The sequence below is a fragment of the Herpailurus yagouaroundi genome, unplaced genomic scaffold (assembly GCF_014898765.1).
Source record: "Herpailurus yagouaroundi ecotype Mexico unplaced genomic scaffold, PumYag 198, whole genome shotgun sequence".
In the NCBI taxonomy this organism is placed as follows: Eukaryota; Metazoa; Chordata; class Mammalia; order Carnivora; family Felidae; genus Herpailurus; species Herpailurus yagouaroundi.
This window is the reverse complement of record NW_024412429.1, coordinates 9,900,442-9,921,230: the sequence shown is the minus strand read 5'-3', so window position 1 is coordinate 9,921,230 and position 20,789 is coordinate 9,900,442. Positions and strand designations below refer to the sequence as shown.

At 40.3% G+C, this 20,789-nt stretch overlaps 1 protein-coding gene across 5 annotated transcripts in view; it reads right to left on the bottom strand.

Annotated features, from left to right (window-relative positions):
• The window catches only part of SERAC1 (serine active site containing 1), a 66,621-nt gene that overhangs the window by 14,182 nt on the left and 31,650 nt on the right, over positions 1-20,789 (bottom strand). For all 5 annotated transcript variants that reach the window (XR_005782599.1, XM_040448765.1, XM_040448764.1 and 2 more), the window contains 2 exons: positions 12,642-12,755; positions 10,258-10,420 (listed from right to left, as the gene is read on the bottom strand). Coding sequence is in view for 4 of the 5 variants with exons in the window: in XM_040448765.1 (XP_040304699.1) it covers positions 10,258-10,420; positions 12,642-12,755 (277 nt within the window). In the remaining variant the exon portion in view is untranslated. The remainder of the gene's footprint in view (positions 1-10,257; positions 10,421-12,641; positions 12,756-20,789) is intronic.

The window sequence follows — 20,789 nt, the reverse complement described above, 5'->3', positions numbered from 1 at the left end:
CCCAGAAATACAATTATCAGAGAATACTATGAAAAATTATATGCCAGCAAACTGGACAACCTGGAAGAAATGGACAAATTCCTAGACACCCATACACTACCAAAACTCAAACGGGAAGAAATAGAAAATTTGAACAGACCCATAAGTAGTGAAGAAATTGAATCAATCAGTTATCAAAAATCTTCTAACAAATAAGAGTCGTGGGCCAGATGGCTTCCCAGGGGAATTCTACCAGACATTTAAAGCAGAGTTAATACCTATCCTTCTCAAGCTGTTCCAAAAAATAGAAATGGAAGGAAAACTTCCAGACTCATTCTATGAAGCCAGCATTACTTTCATTCCCAAACCAGACAGAGACCCCACAAAAAAGGAGAATTACAGGCCAATATCCCTGATGAACACAGGTGCAAAAATTCTCAACAAGATACTAGCAAATTGAATTCAATAGCACATAAAAAGAATTATTCACCATGATCAAGTGGGATTCATTCCCAGGCTGCAGGGCTGATTCAATGCTCGCAAATCAATGTGATACGTCACATTAATAAAAGAAAGGATAAGGACCATATGATCCTGTCAATCGATGCAGAAAAAGCATTTGACAAAATACAGCATCCTTTCTTAATAAAAACCCTCAAGAATGTCGGGATAGAAGGAACATACCTAAACCTCATAAAAGCCATATATTAAAAGCCCACAGCTAATATCATCCTCAGTAGGAAAAAACTGAGAGCTTTCCTCCTGAAATGAGGAACACAACAGGGATGTCCACTCTCACCACTGTTGTTTAACATAGTGTTGGAAATCCTAGCATCAGCAATCAGACAACAAAATGAAATCAAAGGCATCAAAATTGGCAAAGAAAAAGTCAAACTTTCACTTTTTGCAGACGACATGATACTCTACATGGAAAACCCGAAAGACTCCACCGAAAGGCTGCTAGAACTGATACCATGAATTCAGCAAAGTCACAGGGTACAAAATCAATATACATTAATCACTTGCATTTCTATACACCAATAAAGAAGCAACAGAAAGAGAAATCAAGAAATTGATCCCATTTACAATTGCACCAAGAACCATAAAATACCTAGAAATGAACCTAACCAAAGATGTAAAAGATCTATATGCCGAAAACTATAGAAAACTTATGATGGAAATTGAAGAAGAGACAAAGAAATGGAAAAACATTCCATGCTCATGGATTGGAAGAATACTGTTAAAATGTCAATACTACCCAAAGCAATCTACACATTCAATGCATTCCCAATCAAAATTGCACTGACATTCTTCTCAAAGCTAGAACAAACAATCCTAAAATTTGTATGGAACCACAAAAGACCCCGAATAGCCAAAGTAATATTGAAAAAGAAAACCAAAGCGGGAAGCACCATAATCCCAGACTTTAGCCTCTACTACAAAGCTGTAATCATGAAGGCAGTATAGTATTGGCACAAAAACAGACACAGCGACAAATGAGATAGAATAGAGAACCCAGAATTGGACCCACAAATGTATGTCCAACTAATCTTTGACAAAGCAGGAAAGACTATCCAATGGAAAAAAGTCTCTTTAACAAATGGTGCTGGGAGAACTGGACACCAAAACACAGAAGAATGAAACTAGACCACTTTCTTACACCATTCACAAAAATAAACTCAAAATGGATGAAAGACCTGAATGTGAGACAGGAAACCATCAAAACCCTAGAGGAGAAAGCAGGAAAAAAATATCTCTGAGCTCAGCCACAGCAATTTCTTGCTTGACACATCTCCAAAAGCAAGGGAATTAAAAGAAAAAATGAACTATTGGGACCTCATCAAGATAAAAAGCTTCTGTACTGCAAAGGAAACAATCAACAAAACTAAAACGCAACCAATGAAATGGGAAAAGATATTTGTAAATAACATATTGGATAAAGGGTTAGTATCCAACATCTAGAAAGAATTTACCAAACTCAACACCCAAAAAACAAATAATCCAGTGAAGAAATGGGCAGAAGACATGACTAGACACTTTTCCAAAGAAGACATCCAGATGGCCAACAGACACATGAAAAGATGCTTGACGTCACTCCTCATTGGGGAAATACAAATCAAAACCACACTGAGATAGCCCCTCACACTGGTCAGAGTGGCTAAAATTAAAAACTCAGGAAACAACAGATGCTGGCGAGGATGTGGAAAAACGGGAACCCTCTTGCACCGTTGGTGGGAATGCAAACTGGTACAGCTGTTCTGGAAAACAGTGTGGAGGTTCCTCAAAAAGTTAAAAATAGACCTACCCTATGACCCAGCAGTAGCACTGCTAGGAATTCACCCAAGGGATACAGGAGTTCTGATGCATAGGGGCACATGTACCCCAATGTTTATAGCAGTACTTTCAACAATAGCCAAACTCTGGAAAGAGCCTAAATGTCTATCAACTGATGAATCAATAAAGATGTGGTTGATATATACAATGGAATAATACTTGGCAATGAGAATGAAATCCTGCCATTTGCAGCAACATGGATGGAACTGGAGGGTATTATGCTAAGTCAGTCAGAGAAAGATAGATATCATATGTTTTCACTCATATGTGGATCTTGAGAAACTTAACAGAAGACCGTGGGGGAGGGGAAGGGGAAAAATAGTTACAGAGAGAGAGGGGGGCAAACCATAGGAGACTCTTAAACAACTGAGGGCTGATGGGGGGGGGAGGGAAAATGGGTGATGGGCATTGAGGAGGGCACTTGTTGGGATGAGCACTGGGTGTTGTGGAAGCGATGAACCACGGGAATCTACCCCAAAAACCAAGAGCACACTTTACACACTGTATGTTAGCCAATTTGATAAATAATAAATTTGACAAATTAACAAATTATATTTAAAAAATAGCACTTAATAATCAAATTCCCACTCTAGCACTCCCATCATTTCCCAGTTCCATGTATATCCTCAGAAGTAACCACGGTTAAAAGTTTGGTGGACACCCTTCCAAACCTTTTTAAAAAATTCAGTCGCATACCTATCATTTATACACATACACTGTGGCTCTACATGCATTTTTTTTTCCTAAATGGAATCTGACTATTCCTACTGTTCCATGACTTGATCGTGTACTTCAGCAATGTGTCTTGGAATGCTCTCCATATACATCAGCTTTACTCTTTTTAACTGTAGCATTTAACATGGATGGAATATACCACTGTTTATTTAACCATTATTCCTACTGGCAGACATTTGGGTTGTTTCCATTTTTTCCATACTGCAAACAACTGTCTGATAAACATTTTTATATACAAATCTTCAATAACACTCATGAGTATTTAGGTAGGAGAGTCCTTGTAGTATTATTACTATTTCAAATGGTATATACATTCTTTTAATAGGTACTACTAAGTACCCATCAAAAAACTGAATCAATTTACATCCCCACCAACAATGTACCAGAGGAGCAGTTTTCACACACCTTCACCAGCAGTGGATATTATCAACATCTTTTTAACTTTTGTAAATCTGGATGGTAAAAAGCTACAGATCTGTGGGGTACCTGGGTGGTGCAGCTGGTTAAGTGTCCAACTCTTGATTTCAACCCAGGTCATGATCTCACAGTTTGTGGGACGGAACCCCACATCGGGCTCTGTGTCGACAGTGTGGAGCCTGCTTGGGATTCTCTCTCTCCCTTTCTCTCTCTGCCTATCCACCATCGCAGGCACTCTCTTTCTCTCTCTGAAATAAACTTAAAAAGAAGTTACAGACCTGATACTATTAAGATTTACAGGGGCGCCTGGGTGGCTCAGTCGATTGAGCGACTGACTTCGGCTCAGGTCATGATCTCACGGTTTGTGAGTTCAAGCCCCGCGTCGGGCTCTGTGCTGACAGCTGGGAGCCTGGAGCCTGCTTCTGACTCTGTGTCTCCCTCTTCTCACTGCCCACTCATGCTCTGTCTCTGTCTCAGAAATAAACAAACAAAAAAAAAGATTTACACACACACGCGCACGTGCACACACATACACACACGAACAGGTAAAGCTACAGGTACCTCAAGAAAAAATAAAACAGGGTAGGGCAGCAGAATTCAAACTGAAATATTCCGAAATAATGGGAGCTGAGCAAAAAGAAGTACAGATAATTCTTTGAAAGGTTTAGACATAAAATGGAAGAGTAGAAGAGAGGCTGAAAAACCAGGGGGATGTGGCACTGAGACCAGTTTGTCACATTGCCCCCTAATGTGTGTTGATTGGAAGGGTCCTGTTGAGAGGGAGCTGCTGACCACATAGACGAGAAAGGCTAGCAATTCCTGAGACAGTGAAAGGAGCCAGGAGCCAGGCACAGTTAGAGGTCTCCTAAGAGATGTCCCTTCTCCTATTTTCAAGAGCAGAAAAGGAGAAGGCGGGTTTGGTTTTGGTAGTGGGAAACTGAGGGACAATTCCTTTCAGGGTTTCAGCAGTCTCACTGAAGTAGGAGAGGTCCTCTGCCAAGAGGGATAGAGCATATGAACGGGTTGAGGAAGGTGGAGGGGGCTTAAATAGGTATTGCTAAGCATATTAAGGCCTGCTGAGCGATACTGAAGATGACGACCCATCTGCCATGAGTCTATGCTCAGCCACAGAAGAAGCAGACAGTAGGCTTTATCTAGTGTTGGGGTCTTGAGCAAGGGTGTGCTGAAAGAAGGGGAGGGGAGTTCCGGGGCATTGAAGAGTGTGTTACGGAAATGACAGACCACGGAGCATGGATATGCTGGCTCAGGAGTGAGGTGAAGAAGAAAGAGGACTGATGGGCTGGGAGAAAATAAAGGGGTCAGGGAGATAGACTCCTGGAGAGAAGAAAAACAGTCCCTGTGGCAGCAGGTGCAAACACAGGCTTGAACGAGAGGAAGTAGTGCTCAGAAGTGAGTCACTGGCTTGTTAAGTGCAGCGGTTTCAGGCAATGACAAGGACAAGGTGTGGCACAGGAACAGAGTGCTAGACAATCAGGAGCAGAGAAGGAAGTCGACAGAGGTGAGAAGGGCAAGGGACTGAGAGACCAAGGCGTTTAGTGGACTGTCCAGTACAAGTTGACATCACCAGAGAGGACTGAGGACTTGGGGTAGAGCCAAGTGTCAGTTATGGGAAGAGTGTGGGTTTGTTTTTTTAATAAAATACTGATTTGATCAAGGCTCTATACCATTAAAGAAACTGAAGATAAGTCAATGGAAATTATCCAAAGTAAGACACAGAGAGGAAAAAAAAATATCTGAAAAGAAATCAACAGATTCTCAATGACCTGTGGAACAGAATCAAGAGGTCTCATATATATACTGAGGCCCCAAAAGGAGAATAGACCAAAAAGGGACAAATATATATATATATATATATATATATATATATTTTAAGATGCACTGGTTGGAAATTTTCCAAATCTGATCAAAAACATCAACCCACAGATTCAGTCAGCTCAGTGGAAGCATAAATATAAAAAAAGAACCAAGCACTTCAGAGTCAAACTGCTAAAAACCAAACATAAAAACTTCAAAGAAGCCAGAGAAAAAACGACAAGTTACATACAGGAGAATGAAAATGGGAATGAGAGACTTCTCATCAGACAGTGGTAGTTAGGAGAGAATGGAATGACATTTTTAAAGTGCTGACAGAAAAAATAACATCCTGCCAACAAATAATTCTTTATCCATGGAAAATCTCTTTCCTGGGATAATAAAATAGAGGTGAAGTAAAAGACTTTCAGAAAATGAAAGGTGAGAGAATTTGTCCAGCACACCCTGGTCTTTAGGCTGTAGGGAAATTGTATCAGATGTAAATGTAGGAAAAGAAGGAAGAGAGCGGACTACTATAAATGTGTAAATAAACAAAAATCACTTTCTTTTTTTCTTATAGTCTTTGACTCTTAAAAAATAACAACAATGTATCACAAAGTCTATAACATAATGGAGGAGTAAAATATATTAAGACAATACCAGAAAGGACGGCAAGAGGTGGGAAGTGAACTATACTGTTGTAAGAATCTCACACTATAGATAAAGTGGTATCATATTAATTCAAGACAGACTGTGATAAGGATACCATCAAGTAAAAAAACACACAAATAATAATATATAAAAAGCAGAAACAGGAGAAAGAACAGAATGTAAAAGATATTCAAGTAACCCAAAAAAGTCAGTAAACAAGAAAAAAAGGAAACAATACTCATAAATACATTAGAGGTAACGAGACAAAACACCCCTATTAAAAAAGATCAAGCCGGATTTAAAAAAAGATGCACCTCTATGCTGTCTATAAAAGATGTACTTACTTTTAAAGTCACAGAGAGATGCCTGGGTGGCTCAGTCAGTTGAGTGGCCGACTTCAGCTCAGGTCATGATCTCAGGGTTCGTGAGTTCGAGCCCCTCACTGGGCTCTGTGCTGACAGTTCAGAGCCTGGAGCCTGCTTCAGATTCTATGTCTCCTCGCTCTCTGCCCCTCCCCCACTCACACTCTGTCTCTCTCTCTCTCGCTCAAAAATAAACATTTAAAATATAAAAAAAAAAAAATAAAGTCACAGAAAAATGAACGCAAAAGAAGGGGAAAAGGAAAAGATAAAAGATAGGGCTGCAAACAGCAAGCACAGGAAAAAGCCAGAGTGATCATCTGGGAAATGAAAATCAAAACCACAATGAGGTATCACCTCATACCAGTCAGAATGGCTAGAATCAAAAAGACAAGAAATAACAAGCATTGGTGAGGATGTGGGGAAAAAAGGAACCTTCATGTACTGTTGGTGGGAATGTAAACTGATGCAGCCACTGTTGAAAACAATATGGAGGTTACTAAAAAATTAAAAACAGAAATACCATATAACCCTTTAATTCCACTACTGGGTACTTATCCAGAGAAAATGAAAAAACTAATTCAAAAAAATACAAGCACCCTTGTTTACTGCAGCATTATTTACAATAGCCAAGATATGGAAAAAACCAGAATACGTCAGCAGGTAAATGGATAAAGAAGGGGTGTGTGTGTGTGTGTGTGTGTATGTGTGTGTGTGATCGACTATCACTCAGCCATAAAAAAGGATGAGATCTTTCCATTTGTGATATCATAAATAGACCTAGAGAGTGTTATGTTAACCGAAATAATAGTCAGAAAGTGAAACACAAATACCATATGTTTCACTTATATGTGAAATCTAAAAAACAAAAACCAAAAACTCTCATAGAAACAGACCCATAAATACAGAGAACAAACTAGCAGTTGCCAGACGAGAGGAGGATGGGGGGATGAGCAAAATACATGAAGGAGATGAAGAAGTAAAAACTTCCATGTATAACATAAATCAGTCACAGGGACAAAAAGAACAGCATAGGAAATATGGCCAATGATATTATAATAATGTTGTATGGTAACAGATGATTACACTTACAATGGTGAGCACTGTGTAATGTATAAAATTGTAGAATCACTATGTTGTACACCTGAAACTAACATAATACTGTATGTCAACTATACTTCAATAACACAATTTTTTAATTGTTCTTGGTTTGAGAGAGAGAGAGAGAGAGAGAGAGAGAGCGAGCATGTGCGAGCAGGAGAGAGGGGCAGAGAGGGAGAGAATCTCTTGTGGGGCTCGATCCCACAACCCTGGGATCATGACCTGAGCCAAAATCAAGAGACAGATGCTCAACCAAGTGAGCCATCCAGGCACCCCAATAACAAAATTTTTTTAAAAAGAAAAAGCCAGTGTGGCTATTTTGATACCAGGTAAAGTAGACTTAAGGAAAAGGAGTGTCACCAGTGGTAGAGACATCACTTAATAATAAAAAATGAATAATTTGCTAGGAAGAAAAACCTGGTAGAACTACAAGGAAAACAGACATTCAGAATTATAGTTCAACACATCTCTCAGTAATTCACTGAGAACGAGACCAAGCTCAATGAAGATCCAGAGGAGATTTGAGCAATGCTATGGCTTCATTGTTACATACAGAACACTTCGCCAACAACTACAAAACACTCATTCTTTCCAAGCGCACACAGAACATGCATCACGACAGACCACAAAACAGGCTATCAAATAAGTCTCAGTAAACTTCCAATGACTAAACTCTTACAGGGTATGTTCTCTGAACACATGGACTATTAAACGAGAAATCACGGACATACGATATCTAGAAAATCCTTAATACTTATAAACTATGCAGCACATTTTTAAGTAACCCATGAGACAAAGCAAAAAATCACAAGAAAAAGTAGAAAATATTTCAAACTGAATAATGATGAAAATACAGTATATTCAAAATTTGAGGGATCCATCTAAAACAAGTTAGAGGAAATTTACAGCTTTAAATACTCGTATTAAAAAATAATTGTAGTGATTTGAAAACATGTCTTCAAATGCTTTGACACTATTGTCCATCAAGAGGTCATGAGTCTAAACCCCTTCCGGAGCCCTTCCTCTTGAATATGAGCTAGCCTTAGTGAGTAGGTCAGAAATTACTCCCAATGCTTGCTTATAAGAGGCAAAAAAGAGCGTATGCCTGGTCCTCTCTTGAGACATTTGCTGTTGAAACCTAGCCACCATGCTTTAAGAAACCCCAAGCTGCACAGAGAGGCGCATGTAGGAAGGAGCCAATGTCCCCAGCCCCAGCTGGGCTCCTACCTGACAGCCAGTACCAGTATGCAAGCCACGTGAGGGACAATCATGAAAGTGTACCCTCCATCCCGCAGCCGAGCTGCCCCGGTTAGTGCTGCATGAAGCCACAGAGGCTGGCCGAAGTTTCAGATTCACAAGGAAAATATAGGACTACTATTTTAACCAATGAATTTTGTGTTTGATACACAGTAATAGATGTCTGAAACAAGAAGAGGTTAAAATTAGGATCTAAGCTTCTACCTTAAGCACCTAAAAAAGTGGAGCAAATAAAGCCCATAGGAAGTGGTTCTTTATAGAAAAAGTTTGCTGATCCCTAAATGAGACTTCATCAAATTAAAAACTTTTATTGATCAAAACACTCTTAAATGTAAACAAACAAAAAAATAGAGACTGACACAAGAAAAAACGTAAACTCAGTCTCTAACAACTATGAGCATATGCATGTATATGTGCACATATGAATGCATACTTGTGTGTGTCCTGATATTTACCACCTTGCTTTTTCCACTGAAAGAGCCAAGAAGCGAAGACACTCCAGGAACAATAAGCACACCGAGCACCCAGATCCTGGTCTCTAAAAATCAATCTGCACTAAGATCAATCTGCACTTCTCCTCAGAGGAAGGAGCCTGAAACATCTTGTTATTCAGACAGTAATAAGGAATGCCTCCCCAGACGAGGTGGGCACATTGCCAGGACACAGGGAGCCGGTTTGTCGGGCTCCCGCTGACCAAAACCGAAATGATCTGGCATCTAATGTTAAGTACAGTAATAAGTTATAAACCATTAAAAAAAAAAACAACAACCACCAGGAATCCATGTGCCCATACTGATGGGGAGGGAGAGAGCGAGAGGGAGGGACAAGGGGGAAGAAAGGGAGACAGATGGAAGGAGAGAGAAGGAAGGGCTCTTGCTTACAGGGAAATGCCAAATGCTGAAAAGTACATGGGGAGGGCGTGCTGCAGTTAGAAAATCATCATTTTGCAACCATCATGATGAAGACTGGATCAGGCAGGGGAGTTCAGTAGATGAGGAGCTGGATATCTGCATGGTCCTAAGTATCTCCCCACAGTCAGTTGATTAGTTGCAAGGGGGAAAATCACTAATTATACTGAGTACACGTACTCTGGGTCAACCGAATCCTATCAAAGGTGATGTAGACCATTAGATGGTCGTCAAGGCAAAAACTGCTCTCCTCTGACTGTCCGCACACCGATGATCTCAGGTCTGTAGTACACAAGTCCCAAGCAATTCCATGCCCCTACTAAAATGATATGCTCTAAAGACCCATAACTAACCCTAAGCGAAGTGTTAAGTCTATTAAAAGATTAATGTATTGTGGGGAGCCTGGGTGGCTCAGTCAGTTAAGCGTCTGACTTTGGCTCAGGTCATGATCTCACGGCTCGTGAGTTTGAGCCCCTCGGCAGGCTCTGCCAGCACAGAGCCCAGAGCCTGCTTTGGATTCTGTGTCTCCCTCCCTCTCTGCCCCACCCCTGCTCGTGCTCTGTCTCTCAAAAATAAACATTAAATAAATAAATAAATAAATAAATAAATAAATAAATAAATAAATAAAACGATTAACGTATCATGAGGGGTGGCAGTGGGAACAAAGGATCGGATCCAAAATACTCAGTATATAACGGTGTTACCTGAGTGAACTATAGTAGAATGAAGATGTTCATTCAAAGCCATGTTTCCAATGATACGCATTATATTTCTCTGTATTTTGGGACAATCCTTGTGAAGTTGGTACAGCCTCTGAAGTAGTTGCAAGCCTCCATTTGCTTCAATTTCATCACAGTGTGTGGGTATCTAGCACGATAAATTAATGAAAGCTCACCGTATGTTGCACAAATTCACTAGCGAGGTGACACAACATGCTGACGGCACAGCTAGGGGCTCCTGCTCAAGGACAGAGACCCAGAGAGACCACCCAACACTCGCAGCTCACTGAAATAAATAAGCAAATTCCTATCTATGCGGGAGGTGCTTCAAAATCACTGAAAAAAATTAAGGCGCATCTCACCAGGGCTTCTGAAATGTTTACTCTTACTCTGCTTAGCTCTTGGTGGGATGTAACTTGACAATGTCATTATTATAGAATTGTTTCAATTTTTTTATCTTAATTTTTTTCATGTTTATTTTTGAGAGAGAGAGCGAGCGAGTGCAGGAGAGGGGCAGAGAGAGAGAGGGAGAAACAGAATCCAAAGCAGGCTCCAGGCTCCAGGTTCCAAGAACCACGAGATCATGACCTGAACCGGTCAGACAACTAACTGAGGCACCCCAGCACCCCCAGAATGGCTTCAATTTACGGTGATACTTTGACTGGCTTGAAATCACCTTAAAAAGATTCTCTAACCGAGAAACCTGCCACCTGATAATGGGAAGAAAAACCCCATTCAAGTGGCAGCTTTTGCTTCTGCAAACAAGAACTCCCAGAGAATGGCACCATGTGCCGCCCTGCACACCAGCCCACACAAGTCCACAGGTCTGGGGCTCTCCTAAAACTCAGGAGTCAGAAACATTTTTTAAAGAGAAAGATCAAATGATAAAAATAAAAAGGAAAGAAAGGGGATATGAATTTTTAATAGAGAAAAGGGATAAAATACAGCCAAAGGAAATACGTAATATTATGGAAAGGTGACAGTATTGACCAACAAGCCCTCACAGTGTGCCAAGGTCACCGGCATGACCTTGGCCTCTTCCCATCACTAGCTGTACTCACTGACATGATGCTGTGTCCTGTATATGCAACAATTTTCATTCTCTAAACTTTTACTGAATCTGATCACATTTTAAGTGCATTTAAAAGTATGCCCTTTAGACATATGTCAGTGAGATAATGTAATAAAGGTATTCCACACACTGTACTTTCTACTGAAGACAGATCTAATGCTTCAGAAACTGATCATAAGCTACAAAACCTCTAGCACTATTTTCCCATGTGCCCTTCTGAGCTACAACACTAACACCTCTGCTTTGTACGCAGTTCCTAACTCCGCTGGTGGGAACTAAAGATGACCAGAGACCACTATGCTCCTGAGCCGTGTCTAATGGTCCTCAAAATTAAACTGGAAAGTTTAAAATCTCTAGGATGGAGTTTCTCACGATGCGGGATGAACTACTTCCAGCAGCCTCACCAGCGATGCCCGTTACAAACACAAACTCCCGGACACCAGCCCACAACTACTAAGTTGAAGCTGCTAGAGGTGACCAGGAAATGTGCGCTTTCAAACATGCTTCCTGAGTGGTTTTTATGCATTCATGTTTGAGCATCATGAAGTCTGTTGCTCTTTTCTTTTAAAATCAAACTATGATCATGACAGAAAAATTGTCATACATGCCAAAAAACTTAAAAACCACTAATATAAGCTCTGTTTAAAATTCAAGAGTATGGCCATCCAAATATTTACCTTTTTTCTATATTGGCTTCTTTGGCAGATGTTTTACTGGAAATTAACTACCTGGTAATATTATTTATAAAAAAGATCTGAGAAAGGTAGCATAAGATAGCGTAATTCAAAGGTCAACGCCATATTTAAACAATGGGTTGCTTTCTTTATGTGCAATTAAGATTAAATCCATTTTCAGAAATACTTGGCAAAAGGAAATACATGTATCGGTGCTAAGTCATGACTATCAATTCTACAACCAAATGGGGAAAAAAGAAAATTTTTATATATATATTTTTTTTCAACGTTTATTTATTTTTGGGACAGAGAGAGACAGAGCATGAGCGGGGGAGGGGCAGAGAGAGAGGGAGACACAGAATCGGAAACAGGCTCCAGGCTCTGAGCCATCAGCCCAGAGCCCGACGCGGGGCTCGAACTCCCGGACCGCGAGATCGTGACCTGGCTGAAGTCGGATGCTTAACTGACTGCGCCACCCAGGCGCCCCAAAAAAGAAAATTTTTAAATGAGCAAAAAGCTTTTCTTTTATAAAAAATGAGGATTATTTTGCTTGAATGAACCATGATGTACAATTTTTTATTGCGATCATAAAAAGTAAACCACATTTTGAAAATGCAAGTTACCTCAGAATGTTTTACCAAAGCTTCTAAACAGAACATTTCCACTGTAGCTGAAGGAACTTCTCCAAAACTTTCAGCATAAGGAAGTCCATTTCCTCCAAAACACCATAAGCCACCCTGAAAGATAATTAAAATGTTTACTGAGAAGAGTGACTCATATTTCTTGTTTGACACACACACACACGAAAAAATCCCTGTATTATACACAACCTATTTTGGAAGCTGAAAGGGAACTAGTTATGCAAGTTGTTGCTTACTAGAACAGAAAACATAAGGGATCATTTCTAGAGGAGGCGATCTTTGCATCTTCCGTACTTCTTCCTTCTGTGTCCTCTTCTCTCAAAGTATGAAGACTGACACACAATTGTTTACCAAGTAAGAAAAGCCTAGGGTTGACCATAATGTTCTACTGTCAGATGATGGTGGTGGAGTCTACCTGAAGTCTATTAATCAAAATAATAAAAAAGAGAAAAGGCATTGCTGGAAAAATATAAAATGAAGACAAACAATGACAATGATCAGAGAACTTTTAACTCTTCCTAAACTGAAATTCAAGATCATATGGAAGAATAAACAGAAGGGTTAGGAAAACCAGAAGACAGAAGAGGAGTGTGCACTAGCCCTAATAGCAAAATATAAGAATAAACTGGGAAAAGAAAATTTCAACTATCATCACAGGTCAAACGCTAGTGTCACTAGTATGCAATAATCCCCTACAAATCAGTGGCAAAAATATCAACAATGCTATGGAGAAATGAGCAACAGTCATAAACAGAAAGTTCCTAGGAAAGGAAATCTACGAAACAATGCCCAACACAACTTATAATGAGAGGCATGTGTGGCAACACTCATGAGAAAGGATAGTTTTCATCTATCAGAGGGGTGGGGGAGCGGGCATTCCCATCACCCTGCAACTTTTATGGAGGACAACTTAAGGACAGCTGTCTAAATTACAAGCGCCCGTGCCCTTCAACAATCCAACCTAGAGAGACACACATAGGCAGAGTAATACAGGTACAGGTTTGTTCACGGCGACAGTCTTTGTAAGCACTACCTACTGCCATCAACAGAGGGCTGGTTAAGTAACGATGGTACCACTGTACAATGGAATGCTATGATAATATAAAAATTTGGGGGGCACCTGAGTGGCTAAGCTGGTTAACCGTCTGACTTCAGCTCAGGTCATGATCTCATGGCTCATGAGTTCGAGCCCCACGTCAGGCTCTGGGCTGTCAGCTCAGAGCCTGCTTCAGATCCTTTGTCCCCCATCCCTTCTGCCCCTCCCTCTCTTTCTCTTTCAAAAATAAAATAAACGTTAAAAAAAAGAATATAAAAATTTTTGAGTCTCCTCGTATGCTGGCATATACCAATCTCCAAGATGAACCCGTAAGTGAGAAAAAGAAAGGGCAGAAGAATGTGTACTGTATGCTATAATATGTGTAAAGAGTATGTGTAACTGTGAACGGGTGTGCGTGTGTGTGCATGTGCGTGCATGTGCGCTGGGTGAGGGAGACAGAAGGGATGAAAAGAAGACATTACTGCATCTCCTTTGAAGTGCTTTGTGTTTGCACGAGGGGCCATAACTGTGTGCATACAGGCCACCTGCTGGCAAAAGAACTCAACTACAAGGTAATGTTTTTCAAAAATGTCTATAGAAAGCCCAGTGTTTCCTATAGGAAATATAATCCATAAATTTCTCCATTTTGAGTTAATATATAGGGCTCATGGCTCAGTAAACCCAATAAATATTCAAAATGTTTGATCATTCTATAATTCTTACTCATGCCCTCCTCTCTTGATGTCACATTCTGTTTTTCCAAGTTTAAACATGCTTACATCTCAAACGTTTATGCTACTTAAGTAGAGGCCTGGCAAGGGACTAATTCATTGAGAGTCATTCTCTCCTCTAGCAGGGATAAGGGTAAACAGTGAACTGGTGGGCTTTGGGGGATGGGGAACTTTTCTTAAAAGATTTACCACCACAACCTGCCTCCCCCAAATCCTTCTCCCTACCACACACCCCCAAATCACCTGACCTCTTTCTAAGCTAAATGCTCCAAGTAAATAAAAAAGGAAAAAAATTACCTAGGATTTTACATTTCTCTTGATCATTTTCTAAGTGGGAAATAAAAATAAAGTTCCAATTCCAACCTCATTAGCAAAGCTTCTAAGTTATTTATGAACTGGCAGATTGTGTGGCAGTTAAAAACACAAGAAAAAGGAATAAATAAAAGGTATAAACTCGTGGTGTGAGCATATGGAATATATTCTAATTCTTAACATGAAAATAAACATACATAGGTTACTGCTGCTTTATCACTAGATTAAGACAGAGCAAGTTTACATAAATTCGTAAAAGTTTAAGAAATGCCACACATCAAATTCTGTAAGTGCAACCAAAAAACAATTTTTTTTTTAATTTTTTTTTCAATGTTTTTATTTATTTTTGGGACAGAGAGAGACAGAGCATGAACGGGCGAGGGGCAGAGAGAGAGGGAGACACAGAATCGGAAACAGGCTCCAGGCTCTGAGCCATCAGCCCAGAGCCTGACGCAGGGCTCGAACTCACGGACCGCGAGATCGTGACCTGGCTGAAGTCAGACGCTTAACCGACTGCGCCACCCAGGCGCCCCAACAATTTCTTAAGAATGAAAGAAATGCAGAGGAAAAGAAAGAGAGTGACAATGTTAAAAATAAAGGGTAAGGTATAAAAATCAAAAGGCAAGTAATAAAGCAGAAGAGGGATGTCAACTAATAAAGTTACTAAAGAATTTACATCCATATTCTATATTAGTCATAAGTGTAACAAAGAATTTTATGTATCATTTTGTAAATATCATACTCAATTTGAGACACAACATTACTCTGGATTAACATGGTATTTTTCAAATGTATCTCAACAAATTTATAATGGCCAAATGATTTCATACATAATAGATACCTTGTTACCATATAACCTATGCTCCTTTTAAATAATATCCTTATAGTTATCAACACTTTTGTCTGCCATGCAAAAATACTTTGACTTATAACAGAAATATACCAGCTGTTATTTAAGCATATATAAATTCGTGCACAGCTGGCTCCCTTAGCAATGTCATAATTCATTCATCCATTATTCCATAAATATTTTGTGAGAACATATTGTGTGGGAGGCACCGTATTTGGTACTAGGGACATTATTATCGACCACTGGAAGGGAGTAAGACAATTAAATAAGCAAACAGATAAATATACAGCATAATTACACAATGGGATAAATGCTACGAAGGGCGATAAATGCACTAAACATTTGAGATGGAGAGAAAGGTCTCTCTGAGGAGCTGACAAGCTGAAGGATGAAAAAGCGGCCATATGACAAGCTGGTGGCAGAGAATCCCAGGCAGAGAGAACTCGAGCAGGTAGCGAGTTTAAGGAACGGAGAGTGAGGGCCAGCGTGGCTGGAATACAGTGAGCGTGAGGGAGAATGAGCAGGAGGGCAGGGACGGTCAGAAAGGTAGTGAAGAGACAGATGTAGGCAAGCTGCCAAGAGATGTGACATCTGAAAACAAAAGGAGAGTAGGCAGATCACTGCCAGGATGGGTGGAGAGCAGGGGGACAGAGAGTCTTGCTGCTGCTTCTTATTGTGGGACCCTCTGTTTTAAAGTGTGTAAAAGCTAATCCCTGGCATTTCTGCATAAAAACTGACAACCTCAGAACTCTGCAAATTATGCAAACTAACTGGGCTTAGAAATGGTGTGTTTAGGGGCACCTGGGTGGCTCCGTCGGTTAAGCGTCCAACTCTTGATCTCGGCTCAGGTAGTGAGTGATCTCATGGTTTGTGAGATGGAACCCTGTGTTGGACTCTGAGCCGACTGCACAGAGCCTGCTTGAGATTCTCTCTCTCCCTCATTCTCTGCCCCTCCTCAGCTGGCACTGTCTGTCTCTCTAAATAAAAAAATAAACAAACAAACTTAAAAAAAAAAAAGAGAGACGGTGCATTCATTCTAAAGCATGAGTTGCAGACCCAGGGTCATTCTTAAGGGCCTGGAGTAGACAGAATTCAGGGTCGGTAGGGTGTATGCTTGGAGGAGAAAAAGTTACATCTTTATCTTCCCGACATCTAACAGAAATTTTGTAAACACAGACGATAAACCATAGTAATGGTAACAATCTGTGTGACTCTGTCGGCAATAGAGAGTACAGATATTTTCGTATTACATCTCATTTGTGGTAGCTCTCTGAGGGAGAGAGAGAGAATCCCAAGCTGTCTCTATACTGTCGGTGCAGAGCTCGACGCAGGGCTTGATCTCATGCTCGTGAGATCATGACCTAAGCCAATACCAAGAGCTGGATGTTTAACCAGCTGAGCCACCCAGGCACCCCAAAAGTTAAAGTGTTTTAAAAATAAACTTCAGGGGCGCCTGGGTGGCGCAGTCGGTTAAGCGTCCGACTTCAGCCAGGTCACGATCTCGCGCTCCGTGAGTTCGAGCCGTCGGGCTCTGCGCTGATGGCTCAGAGCCTGGAGCCTGTTTCTGATTCTGTGTCTCCCTCTCTCTCTGCCCCTCCCCCGTTCATGCTCTGTCTCTCTCTGTCCCAAAAAAATAAATAAACGTTAAAAAAAATTAAAAAATAAATAAATAAATAAACTTCAACTTTCCCATTTTACAGGTCTCTTCCTGTTATTTAATGCGTGAACAAGAAATACATGATACCAAAATTATTTTTGGTAACAGTATCCCATATAATTGGTTTCTTTTATAATCCTGTGTATTGAGTTTTATGCATCTACAAACAAGTTCACAGACTTTACTAAATCACCAAAGGGGTCCATGGCGATTAACAAAGGTGAAGAAGCCATGCCCTGGAACCCACCAGCTGTGTGGGACACCTGCCAAGGCTGCGTTACCTCAGTGAGGAGGCAGTTTCGTATAGAAGCAGCGTACTGTCCCTTGAAGGGTGCTTAGAGACTGCCACAAGGCAGGTCTGACAGATCTCTAAAAACCAGATGGACACCCCTCCTACCTCTTCACTCCCAACTTCTTGGCAAGTAAAAAATCGGAGAAGCCTGCAGGGGTAGTGGGAGGAGAATAACTGAGATGGAGTTGCTTATTGGTCTGATGAGATAGAGCTTCAGAAATGAAATTAAATATTTTTTTCAACATTAAATTAAAGAAGTACAACTTTTTGGTTAGGTTTATTCCTAGGGATCTCACTGTTTTTGTTGTAAATGTAAATGGGATTGATTCCTTAATTTCTCTTTCTGCTACTTCATTATTGCTGTATAGAAATGCAGCAGATTTGGGGCGCCTGGGTGGCTTAGTTGGTTAAGCGTCTGACTTCAGCTCAGGTCATTATCTCACGGTTTGTGAGTTTGATCCCTGTGTCGGGCTCTGTGCCGACAGCTAAGAGCCTGGAGCCTGTTTTGGATTCTATGTCTCCCTCTCTCTCTGCCCTTCCCCACTCATGCGTGTGCTCTCTCTCCCTCTCTCAAAAATAAACATTAAAAAAAAAAGGATTGCAACATATTTCTGTACGTTGATTTTGTATCCTGTGACTTTACTGAATCCGTGTTATCAGTCCTAGCCACTTTTTGGTGGAGTCTTTTGGGTTTTCTACATAGAGTATGTCTTCTGCAAGTAGTAATTTTACTTCTTCCTTGCCAAACAAACTTAACCAAAGAGGTGAAAGACCTGTACTCTGAACACTATAAAACACTGATGAAAAAAATTGAAGAGCTCACAAAGAAAGTGAAAGACATTCCATGCTCGTGGATCAGAAGAACGTTGTTAACATGTCTATACTACCCAAAGCAATCTACACACCTAATGCAATCACTATCAAAATGCCAACAGTATTTTTCACATAGTTAGAACAAGCAACCCTTAAATTTGTACGGAACCACAAAAGACCTCAGATAACCAAAGCAACCTTGAAAAGGCAAAGCAAAGCAATGCAAAACTAGAGGCATCCAAATTCCGGACTTCAAGTTACATTACAAAGCTGAAGTAATCAAAACAGCATGGTATTGGAACAAAAACAGACACGTAAACCGATGGAACAGAATAGAGAACCCAGAAATGAACCCACAACTATATGGACAGCTAATTATCGACAAAGTAGGAAAGAATATCCAACGGGAAAAGGGCAGTCTCTTCAACAACTGGTGCTGGGAACACTGGACAGCGACACGCAGAAGAATGAAAGCGAACCACTTTTTTACACCATACACACAAAAAAATTAAAAATGGATGAAAGACCTAAATGTGAGATATAAAACCATTAAAATCCCAGAGGAGAACACAGGCAGTAACCTCTTTGACATCAGCTGTAGCAACTTCTTACTAGATATGTCTGCTGAAGCAAGGGAAATAAAAACAAAAATAAACCATTAGGACTTCATTAAAATAAAAAGCTTCTATACAGCAAAGGAATCAATAAAACTAAAAGGCAACCTATGGAATGGGAGAAGATATTTGCAAATGACATATCTGATAAAAGGTTAGTGTCCAAAACATATAAAGAACTTAGCAAACTCAACACCCAAAAACCAAATAATCCAATTTAAAAATGGGCAAAAGACACAAATAGACATTTTTCCGAAAACATCCAGATGGCCAATGAAAAGAAGATACATGAAAAGATGCTCAACATCAAAACTACAATGAGATACCACTTCACACATGTCAGAATGACTGAACTCAACAACACAAGAAACAACAGGTGTTGGTGAGGATGTGGAGAAGGAGGAACCCTCCTGCATTGTTGGTGGGAATGCAAACTGGTGCAGCCAATGTGGAAGCTAGTATGGAGGCTCCTCAAAAAATTAAAAATAAAACTATCCTACAATACAGCAATTGCACTAGTAGGTATTCAGCCAAGGAATACAAAAATACTAATGCAAAGGGATACATGCACCCCCATGTGTACAGCAGCATTATCTACAATAGCCAAATTATGGAAACAGACCAAGTGCCCATCAACTAATCAATGGATAAAGAAAATGTGTGTGTATATATACATACATATACACACATACATAAATACGCATATACATGTGTGTATGTACAACGGAATATTACTCATCCATCAAAAAGAATGAAATCTTCCCATTTACAACAACAAGGATGGAGCTAGAGAGTATAATGCTCAGCAAAATAAAGAAGTCAGAGAAAGACAAATACCACTCCTGTGTGGCATTTAAAAACCAACACAAACACACAGAGGAGGGTAAAAAAGAAAGAAAGGCAAACCAAGAAACAGACTCTTCACTAGAGGACACTCTGGTGGTTACAGAGGGGAGCTGGGTGGGGGGCTGGGGGAGTAGGTGAGGGGGATTAAGGGAGGGCGCTTGCTGTGATGAGCACCTGTGAGGTATGCAGGTGCTGAATCACTACACTGTACACCTGAAACTAGTATTATGCGGTATGTTGTTAACTAATATTGCTCTGTATGGTAACTAACTGGAATTTAAATAAAAACTCTTTTAAAAAAAGTGTTCAGAGGACAGGGAGGCAAATCAAGGTGAAAGCAGCACCTTCCAAATGAAAAATCAAAAGTACTTCATTAATCACAAAGCATTCATTTTTTTTTTTAAGTACCAGAAACAATTTCTTTTTGAAATTTCTACTGAAAGGATAGATCTATGTGTGCATGTAGTCTGCCCAGCAGAACGAAATGTTTTGAGTAAATATCAGTTTCATCATTTCCACTGTGATCTATGATACCTAAATATACTGATTGGAATAGAGTCAAGTCAATGCAGTTAAAAGCTCACATGAATTACTTTTTCAGACATCACTTTGTTTAGGGGAAGATTTTGTTTAAAATAAGCCAACTGAGGGGCACCAGCCTGGCTCAGTTGGTGCGGCATGTGATTCTTGATCTCGGGGTTGTGAGTTCGAGCCCCAAGTTGGGTGTGGATATTACTCAAAAATAAAATCTTTTTTTTTTTAATTTTTTTTTCAACGTTTATTCATTTTTGGGATAGAGAGAGACAGAGCATGAACGGGGGAGGGGCAGAGAGAGAGGGAGACACAGAATGGGAAACAGGCTCCAGGCTCTGAGCCATCAGCCCAGAGCCTGACGCAGGGCTCGAACTCACGGACCGCGAGATCGTGACCTGGCTGAAGTCGGACGCCCAACCGACTGCGCCACCCAGGCGCCCCAAAA